Raw genomic sequence first — 11,107 nt, forward strand, 5'->3', positions numbered from 1 at the left:
TTCTTTGACAGATGTACCGCCCCAGTCAAACTCCCTGTCTGATAAGGCTTGCCGGGCGGGCGCCACACTTCAGACTAAACCGTGACCCGAAGGTCTCTTCTGCTTTACTGAATAATGACACAACAAGCAAAAGGTTTCTTGTTTTAAGGTTCCATGTATATTATTTCACATGTGATGATTTGTGCAGCAAAGTATTTACAAAATATTCACAGCATCAAGCAAACACACTTGTGAATTCGATTCCAACGTGGTGGTAATAAGTATATGCGGTTAATAAATTGGTAATCACTTTTCAAAGAATAAAGAAAAAATATTTCCTGTAATTTCGTTGATTTCTTCTTATTTTCATTAAATCACGTAAATAATTCCATTGATTTGTTTCGTTTTATCTTCAGTTTTATTACATCACAGGTCTTATTTTCATTTCCGAACGTTTGCGTGATACCGGATACCACTTGTTCGAATCGTCTGCTCTTGTCTCATCCTTGTAATACTTTCCGTTCAGGTTGGAGTAATGACAATTATTATACCACCAAGCTCCATGAGCACGAACAGCACAGTTTACACGACCATATGAATCATGATCTCGGTCATGTGTGGAGAATTGCCTCTGATTGTGATAATTCAGCCAATCACCTATTGGTGCAAATTTTTAACAGTTTAGTATGCGGTTCAGATGTTAACCAGCCAATCACCTTGCATATAATTGAGAGCAGTGAATGTTTAATATATATGGATTTAACGCATTTTGTGAGTAACATAGACAAATGTGCCAATAACGCTATAATTGCGAAACACATTATTTTTTAATTCCGATTTTTTAGTATTGCGCATTCAGACTTCGTAAAAATTTTAGTTCTTGGAGACATTTCTTCGATTTATTTTAAACTTTCGATTTTGGCGGCAAGCGAATTTCACAAATGATAAAAAAAATGTTTATTAACCGCCACACAAGTGATTGGCTCGTATATTTACTTCAAAAGTACGCAGACATTCATGGAAAAAAGTCTTGCATAAATAAATGGTCAAAACGAGTGAAATTCAGCACGTCGTTAACTCACCTGCGGCCGTAAACATGCTTTATATTACATTTGTATTGTTATGATGTTTGGCTTATGGAATTGGTCAGTCTTTGTTAAAAAACAGAATAAAATCAGGTATTTTTTACAAAACTTCATCACACTTTGAAGGCATAATTAAATGCGTAATTGTCAGTTTGGACTCACTGGCGACTGTTGGTAAAATAAAGTCTGTGTGATGCGGCCGGTATTAATCTAAAGGTTGTGCGCCCCTGAGTTAGAGACTCTATTAAACCTCCTTTGTATCAAGCTAATTAGTTAACCATGTTTGCTCACTTACCTGCGTCACCAGTGTACCCATCAACAGTCAGACGGTAATTCGCCGCTGATGAACCGATGCTGAAGTTGCTGTCAAGATGGTACAAATAGGAACTCAAAAACTTGGCACTCAAACGCACGCATGTAGTTACCTGTACTTTGCATAATACTTTGTGTTATCGAAATTTTGCAGGTCAACGCGGAGCTCTTGACGTTTCCAACTTGTAAGTTCGTGCATCAGCTCCAAGCCTTAATTAATCAATAAAAGTTAAGTTTTATTTGTTTATGCTTTTGCAAATTTTGTTGGTGTTTGGAGATGAAAAAGCTTTGCTTGCACTAATGCGCAGCCCAAGATATGACAATCGTGACGACGAGGAAATACTAACACATTTACACACAAGCCTATCTTCCTTGGTTAATGTTTGAAACTACCGCTGGAGGCGCTAAAGAACAAAACCTGATTGGGAGTTGGTAAAATGTAAACAAACAAAAGAAACAATTGATTTGAATGCGGGTAATGCTAGTGTCGCAATACCTAACCAAAACTCTCCAGTCAAGGAACCAAATCCATTTTCATATTCTCTCCAGTCCTGATAAAAATTCGTTGAACCATCAAATCTTTTCTGTACAACCTGAAAATTAAAAATGAAAAACAAAATTGCATTGTCTTGCGTGGATTCTTGCTTAATATTTCCATCAAGCAAGTACATACATCCGTTATGTGCTTTGCCTGTTATATTTAAAATTGAAACAGATACTTTTATAGAAAACGTTTGTATTTCCTGCAGTAATTAATTTAAGGCATCCCGTTTTATTTGCAGCTTCGGTTCGATTGTTTGCACAACATGACCCTTTTCTTTTAAATAAAATTAATCATTCTTTGTCAAACCACTACAATTATCCAAAAAAGATTTTGTTTTAATTCCAAAATATGAACCCACCAGCCAACCTCCGCCATCAGTTTGCATGTCGCAATATCCTTGGTAAGGCCGAGGAGACGTTAAATTGTAGACTCCGCTCTCGGTAAAACCGTGTTGTAATGCGTGCTTGCACGTCGGAAACTTGATGCGGGAAATTAATTCTGCGAAATGATTTAACAAAATTATCAGTGAAAATATTAAAATTCTATTTATCACCAAATAAACAACGCGGACCTGTATTAGCTTGAACACGGTTTTCCAATGTATTCACGATTGCTTCCAATCTTCTAAATTCATCTTCCCAGGTGTTATTGGCACCGGGCTCTCCTTTCGGTCCCTGGACACCACGAGGCCCAACAGCTCCCTGTGGGCCCCGTTTTCCAGGAGGACCCGCTGGTCCTGGTATCGGATCTTCGTTGCTTCCTCCACAAGTCAGGATGACCTGATTCGCTTTTTGACACAAACAAGAAATTGGACAAATCACAAGGACTAAAGCGAGACATTTGATCAATAATTTGAACATCAACATCGTTTTGCAGTTTGAAACAAACAATGCGGTAACTTAAAATACTGTTCGTGCCCGGTATGCAGCGTCGGGTATGATTCGAGGCAGAAATAATTTGGTAGGTTCCTATTCAAACGTGACAGACAAATTTATTGTTAGTTACAGTTCTGACGGACGAACACCACGATTGAAGAGCTGTCGGGAACCTAACATTTCAGATTTAAAAAAAAACGTGACAGACAGATAGAAAGTTAATGACATCCGTGACGATGATTTCAGCATGACAATGATTTCAACATGACGATGATTTCAACATGACTTGCTTTAATCTTTGATCAAATGTAACGAAGAGGTTACATTTGCATTTTATTTTGCAATACATCTGCCCTAGGTGCAATTTTTTAAGATGGCTGTGATTTTCTGATGCTTCATAAGCATTCATTAAAAGTTATCTTGATAGTTGTCGTCGTTACTATTCTGTTTTATTCATTTTACGCCCAAGAGCATTCAAACACCGCAATCTGCGTCATAATATCCATATGTACTGGTGATCAATCCAATGCTTCAGACTTGTCAGTTATTAGTATAATCAATAGTTTAAATTTTAATTTATTGCATTGAAGGTAATATACGGCAATTGCGACATTATCATATTTATGTAAATTATCAAACAGATCAACTTATTTGAACTTGGTTATTGCGTAAAAGTGAAAGTTCCACAAAAGATTTCCCAAACATTTAGGTTCTGTTAAAGTATCTTAGAAAATTTTGTCTGGCGTGCTCGGTTTTTGTTTAGTGTTGGCATCCAAGCGTGACTATTTTTTCATCAATTACAAATTATCAGTGACATGGCGCGGTGTTAAACATGTTCTGATGGACTTCAGAAAAGTCCAATCATTCTGACGAATTAATGATATCTTCAAGATCGGACGAAGTGTGAAATGCATTAGAAATGTCGACATCTAAAAACACCGTGTATATTTCTGAGTCCATGTCGATAATAACCCTGGGTGTAACACGTAATTGTGATTGCAGATTATTGCTACATAATAAACTGTGTATAGGAAAGCATTGGTATTTTTCCCAGTGCGTAACAGAGCGTGACTTCCGATCGCAGAAAAAACTTGCGTAAGGTTTTTATACTGTATTAATTACTATGTTTCCATGTCGCGAGTTTTGTCCATGTATTTGGGCCATGTGGCCAAATATGGAAGTGACGCAAATGACGCAGGCCGAGTACTTGGGCAAAACGGCTAAATTTTTGGGCCATCAAAATAGGTGGTCCTTAACTGACTTTGTCCAAGTAATTTTTGGGCCATGTAATAACTGCAGCAGGGTTTGGTAGCTTTTTGCGCAGTAATCAGCAGTTTTTTTAATTAATTTAACGCGCGTAAGCACTGTGTTTAAATGAATGTCCTCAGTTACTCACAGCCTCCGTAAATCCCATATATTTTGCATGTTCATGCAGTATATGGGAGTACAAATTGGTGAACACAACAGCTTTTTCCACAGTCTAGATAACTGCATCAGATTAGGTAATTCATAGCTTTGGAGATGAAACACAGCCAATAATTTTTTTGTGTCATTTTCCCAGATCCACAGCTAGCACAATGACCAACTGTTGTGGAAATGCATTTAATTAGTTAATGCAAAAAAGTGAACTAAAAAAGGGGTTCTGGAAGTCGAAGTACATTTAAATTGTTAAACATGTTACATTACCCTTGTGAAGATGCACAAACACCCTTACAAAAGCACCAGGATTATAAGTTGTGGCCTGACAAGCAAGGACTGTGACAACATGTTCTGACCATCTTCGCTCATTCAACAAATCAACAAGTATAGGACAATGGAAAGCATTCATAATTTTGTCCAGTTTTGCACTTGTATGTCAGTAATCATCTTTTTTCAATGATTCTCAAATATCTGTAAGATTGACAGTGGTTGTTTTTCATTATTAGTGATAAAAGTCAATCAAACATACCTTTTGTGTTGTTTGGAAGCACTTTGCCAATCTGTTTTCAAGGTTGAACCATGGTTATTGTACTATGCACAAAATTACAAAAAAAATAATTAAAAGTGCGGAAGGACACTTAACAACTGCCACACAGTTCGAATCCAACTTTTTTTGTGACATAAGCGTCCGACAGAGACGATTTATCAGGTTTTCGCACTTTCGCAAACCCCGCGACACGATTAGTGAAGGGCGAAAAACTGTTACGCGTGAATGCGTATGCGACATGGAAACACGACCCGTTTTTCGACCAAAAATGTAAAACATGGACCAAACATTTTGGGCTAAGCCAAATCGTATACCATGTCGCGATTAAGACGAAGCGGACGTTTTCTGAGGGAACACTTGGAAAAAATAACGTTGACTTCTTTCTTCGTCTCTCTCTCTTTAATTTGAGCTGCATGTCTTGCTCTTTTTCGGTGCTAGCTTGGAAGTATGCGTAATGTGTAGTCACAGATTAAACTCACTACACAACTATATGATTGACTCAAATGTTCGCAAATGAATGAAAACAATGTAAACAAAATAAAGAATTTCACTTATTCAAATTTAAGTTTTTAGTTATTTTTTTAAATCAAATGTTCACTGGCATCGCAGCCAAGGCTTTGCACCCAAACTTGATCAGCCACTGTGGCCAATATAGGCACAATGACCCTTTTGGAAGCGAAAGGCCTGTTGGCTAATATTTGCCCGAATGTCAATTACAACTGTCTCTCTGTAGAAATCACAATGGCAAACAGTAATTCGAATAACAGTTTTTTATCAGGCTTTTGGGAATAAATTCCAATCCCTGGCGAATAGCTTATAGAGACTCAGTGGTGATAGTCTTGTTACAGTGATAATAGAGAATGCAATTGAACATGTAACCGACTGATCTTAACTCAAATTGTAAGCCATGCACTGTGATTTGAAACGTAAAATCACGTGATAATTCTAGAGCAACAGCGACACATAGTGTAAGAGGAAAAAGGGAATGTCACGCAATGACTGTTAAAACTTGTCATTGTCCGCTGCAATATCCACATCGCTATATGACTTAAACGTTGGTCCCATATATGTGTAAGATTTTCCCGGAAAAGTTCGCAAATGTATTTGAACTCCCAGTATAAAATAGCGACTTATCGAAACCCAAAATTTCAAGCTTACTCTCATGGCGTTAAAAATCTTTCACGAAACATCTACTTTCAGTATAGTTGATATAAATGACGTAAGAATACAAAGCGATTCAATTCATGCTTCTCATCGAACCTTCATGAAGAAATGAATCGTGTTGTTTGAACACTGCAACATTATATCGTGTTAGAAACAGATTTTGAGTTGTTTCGGTAACTTCACACACACCTGTGTCCAATATAAAACATAATGGATGGTCGCGACAGCAACGCACCGGAACTAACGTAGTTTTTAATTGAAATTGCAACTCAACGTACGTACCGCCGATTTGAAGCACCACAAAAATTGCACACGCACCAAACTTTAAGCTGTGTCAAACATAAAAATACATTTATTTCTACATCTTTCCACCAAATATTGAGCACCAATTTTGCACAGAAACAAGGTTTACAAACAGTTGTTTGTGCAGCGATTCCATGAGCAGGAGACGATACATGTCACTCGCCGACGCAAGGATTTGCGAACGCTGAACTTAACTCTGTGAGTCGGGTTGTCGAGCACGTGTTTGCACACTTCCGACGTTGCCGATCGTTGATGTTCAGCGATGCGTGTCCACAAGTTTCTTAATATCTGTTCAATGTAGGATTGACCACACGAATATAGGAGTTTGTTAACGACAGACGAAAGGTCTTCTTTTTGCATGGAAAATTCTGCGCAAGTTTGAGTGGGTCATGTTACACACACTATACAGTCTTCCTGGCTGTGCAGCGATAATCGGAACGTATTGATTTCCGATGGACTCGGTGGTTGATATCCGTTACCCGTCACCCAGCACATAGAACACAACACGCAATTGTATTCAATGTTGAGCAGAATGGGAGGCGCGACGGAAACACAAACACTACGAAAATTCCCATTTGTTTGAGCTTGATTTATTAATAGCGGCTCGAGGCTCACGCTTTTGGGGAAAAGAGCCTGTTTTTCTTGTAAATGTATATTTGCTTTACGCAGAGTTATTAAAATATGATAGGAATTCCATTTTATGGCAAGGGATAACATGAGCCACAAACAGTTTTTCAAAAGAAACGCATGTAATCCATGTTCTAATCTTTTTGCATGTAATTGCTTTAAGTGTAGTTCTTGTTGGTGTTGGCAAAAATTGTTGTGGAAATAATTTAACATTTTCAATTTGCCGCTAGATGTCGCAAGTAGTAGCGTATTGACAATATATTTTTATGTGTTATGATTACAATACTGGGGAAATGTAAGCTGTTGGCTTAGTACCCAACATCATATTTTATGGCCTGTGGTTGGTCTCGAACACGAGTCACAAACAGGTTTTGACATAACGCATAATGCAGAATTTGAATGAAGTCTGTTTGCAGCTGCTGTGGTCACGCCCCATGCATTCCACATGACAGTGATGACGTGATTTGTGAAATCGGCCCCAATCCATCTGTGACCACCTGTGTGTGATTATTATGTTTTTGTGTTGTGCTAATTGCAATTATCTGTCCTTTAAATAAATGTGTATAATCAAGTATCAAGTGAGCTTTTGCCCTTTTACTCTACGCAAGGTTTCCGTCCTCGCTGAGCTCACCTAAGGACAACTGTGTTATTCTTTGACAGATGTACAACCCCAGTCAAACTCCCCGCCTGACAAGGTCTGCAGGGCGGGCGCCACACATCAGACTAAACCGTGACCCGAAGGTCTCTTCTGCTTTACTGAATAATGACGCAACAATCTAAAAGTTTCATGTTTTTAAGTTCCATGTATATTATATTATACGTGATGATTTGTGAAGCAAAGTATTTACAAAATATTCACAGCATCAAGCAAACACACTTGTGAATTGGATGCAATCGTGGTGGTAACAACTATGCGGTTAATAAATTGTTCATTTCTTCAAAGAATAAAGAATAAAAAATGTTTCCAGTAATTTCGATGATTTCTCGTTAATAACGCAAATAGTCATTCATTTGTTTTGTTTTATCCTCAGTTTTATTACATCACAGGTCTTATTTTCATTTCCGAACGTTTACGTGATACCGGACTCCAATAGTTCGAATCGGCTGCCGCCTCATTGTAATACCTTCCGTTCAGGTTGGAGGCATGACAACTCTTATACCACCAAGCTCCATGAGCAATAACAGCACAGTTTCCACCACCAAGTGAATCATGATCTCGGTCATGTGTGGAGAATGGCATCTGATTGTGAGGATCCAGCTTATCACCTATTGGTGCAAATTTTTTAAAAGTTTAGTTTGCAGTTCAGATGTTAATCAGCGAATCACCTTGCATATAAATGAGAGCAGTGTATGTTTAATATATATAGATTTAACGCATTTTGTGAGTAACATAGACAAATGTGCCAATAACGCTATAATTGCGAAACACATTATTATTTAATTCCAATTTTTAGTATTGCGTATTCAGACTTCGTAAAAATTTTAGTTCTTGGAGACATTTTTCCATTTATTTTATTCTTTCGGTTTTGGCGGCTAGCGATTTTCACAAATGATAAAAAAATGTTTATTAACCTCCACACAAGTGATTGGTTCGTATATTTACTTCAAAAGTATAAACGGTCAACAGATGAGGATCTAAAAAGTCTTGTCAGGAGGCACGCGACCGGATAATACAAAATATTTTAGCACGTATCCTCATGTGAGTTTTGTAACTCACCCACGATTTAGAGCAGGGGTTCACAACCTGCGGCCGTAAACATGCTTTATATTACATTTGTATTGTCGGCCGTGCATTGTAAAAAACCTAACAGGTTTTGCTTGGATGTTTGACTTATTGAATTGTTCAGTTTTGGTTACAAAACAAAATAAAATCTTTCATTTTTATGCAAGAAATATTGGTAAATGTAAAATTTCATTACACTATAAGGGATAAGTAAATGCGAAATTATTAGTTTGGACTCACTGGCGACTGTTAGTAAAATAAAGTCTGTGTGATGCGGCCGGTTTTAATAAAAAGGCTGTGCGCCCCTGAGTTAGAGACTTTATTAAACCTCCTTTGTATGAAGGTAATTAGATAAACATGTTTGCTCACTTACCTGCGTCACCAGTGTACCCACCAACAGTCAGACGGTAATTCTCCCCTGATGAACCGATGTTGAAGTTGCTGTGAAGATGGTACAAATAGGAACTCAAAAACTTGGCACTCAAACTCACGCATGTAGTTACCTGTACTTTGCATGATACTTTGTGTCATCGAAATTTTGCAGGTCAACGCGGAGCTCTTGACGTTTCCAACTTGTAAGTTCGTGCATCAGCTCCAAGCCTTAATTAATTAACAAACGTGTTATTTTTTTATGCTTTTTGCAAATGTTGTTGGTGTTTAGAGATGAAAAAGCTGTGCTTGCACTAATGCGCAGCCCAATATATGACAATCGTGACGACGAGGAAATACTAACACATTTACACACAAGCCTATCTACCATTGTTAGTGTTTGAAACTACCGCTGGAGGCACTAAAGAACGAAATCTAATTGGGAGTTTGTAAAATGTAAATAAACAAAATAAACAATTGATTTGAATGCGGGTATTGCTAATGTCGAATTACCTAACCAAAACTCTCCAGTCAAGGAACCAAATCCATTTTCATATTCTCTCCAGCCCCGATAAAAATTAGTTGAACCATCATATCTTTTCTGTACAACCTGAAAATTTAAAAAGAAAAACAAAATTGACATTGTCTTGCCTGGAATTTCGCTTAATATTTCCATCGAGCAATTACATGCATCCGTTATGTTTCAGTGTTCTATGCTTGTTATATTTAAAATTGAAACAGATACTTTTATAGAAAACGTTTGTATTTCCTGCTGTAATTAATTTAAGACATTTCGTTTTATTTGTAGTTTCGGTTGCATTGTTTGCATAACATTACCCTGCTTTTTTTTAATAAAATTAATCATTCTTTGTCAAACCTCTACAATTAACAAAAAAATGAAAAAAAATATGAACTCACTAGCCAACCACCACCATCAGTTTGCATGTCGCAATATCCTTGGTAAGGCCGAGGAGAAGATAAATTGTAAACTCCGCTTTGCGTCATTCCGTTTTGCAACGCATCCTTGCAACTGGCGTAAACAACACGATTCGTATCACCTACAAAATGAAACGTAAGCATTGGTTTGAATAGGAATTATGTCCCTTTAACGCAGATACATCTTTACTGATATCGACAATTGCAATGATAAAAAAGAACAATCACCAAACCTGCTGTTACTGTAACATTGTTCTCCAAATCAACCTCTTTTGATGCTAATTTCGCGACAGAAACGTTAACGCCTGTTAAAAAAATACAAACTATTAAAAATTACCTTAAATCATTTTTGCTTGAGGTTTAAATCAAGTGCCTCTAACGCAGTTCCAAAATAAAAGTAAATGTTTTAACTTAAGCAAAACTAAATACGCCTGAGTTCAGTTTTCATTGCTTCCATCTTTGCTTCCAATCTCCTAAATTCATCTTCCCAGGTGTTATTGGCACCGGGTTCTCCTTTCGGACCCTGGACACCACGAGGCCCAACAGCTCCCGGTGGACCCCGTTTTCCAGGAGGACCCGCTGGTCCTGGTATCGGATCTTCGTTGCTTCCTCCACAAGTCAGGATGACCTGGTTTGCTCTTTGGCACAAGCTTAGAATTGGACAAATCATAAGGACTAGAGCGAGACATTTCATCAATATTTTGAACATCATCTTGCAGTTTGAAACAAGCAATGCGGTAACTTAAAATACTGTTCGTGCCCGGTATGCAGCGTCGGGTATGATTCGAGGCAGAAATTATTTGGTAGGTTCCTATTCAAACGTGACAGACAAATTTATTGTTAGTTCTGACGGACGAACACCACGATTGAAGAGCTTTCGGGAACCTAACATTTCCGATTTAAAAAAATACGTGACAGACAGATAGAAAGTTAATGACATCCGTGACGATGATTTCAACACGACTTGCTTTATTCTTTGGTCAAATGTTACGAAGGGGTTACATCGCATATTTGCATTTTATTTTGCAATACATCTGCCCTAGGTGCAAATTTTTAAGATGGCTGTGATTTTCTGATGCATCATAAGCATTCATTAACAGTTATCTTGATAGTTATGGTCGTTATTATTCTGTTTTATCCATTTTCGCCCAATAACATTCAAACACCGCAATCTGCGTCGTAATATCCATATTTACAAGTGATCAATCCAATGCTTCAGACTCG

The 11,107-nt window shown here is 37.6% G+C and overlaps 1 protein-coding gene across 1 annotated transcript; it reads right to left on the reverse strand.

Moving 5' to 3' along the window:
- Window positions 1-400: 400 nt before the first annotated feature.
- Window positions 401-10,553, reverse strand: LOC145907337 (uncharacterized). Its single transcript, XM_082994759.1, has 11 exons — window positions 10,313-10,553; window positions 10,117-10,188; window positions 9,870-10,005; window positions 8,952-9,019; window positions 7,930-8,121; window positions 2,492-2,746; window positions 2,279-2,418; window positions 1,873-1,969; window positions 1,490-1,586; window positions 1,360-1,427; window positions 401-636 (listed from the first exon to the last, which is right to left on the reverse strand). Exons 1-11 carry the CDS (start codon window positions 10,551-10,553, stop codon window positions 401-403), a joined length of 1,602 nt encoding a protein of 533 aa, XP_082850885.1.
- Between the last annotated feature and the right edge of the window lie 554 nt (window positions 10,554-11,107).

This window comes from Ascidia mentula, chromosome 6 (genome assembly GCF_947561715.1).
Source record: "Ascidia mentula chromosome 6, kaAscMent1.1, whole genome shotgun sequence".
NCBI lineage: Eukaryota > Metazoa > Chordata > Ascidiacea > Phlebobranchia > Ascidiidae > Ascidia > Ascidia mentula.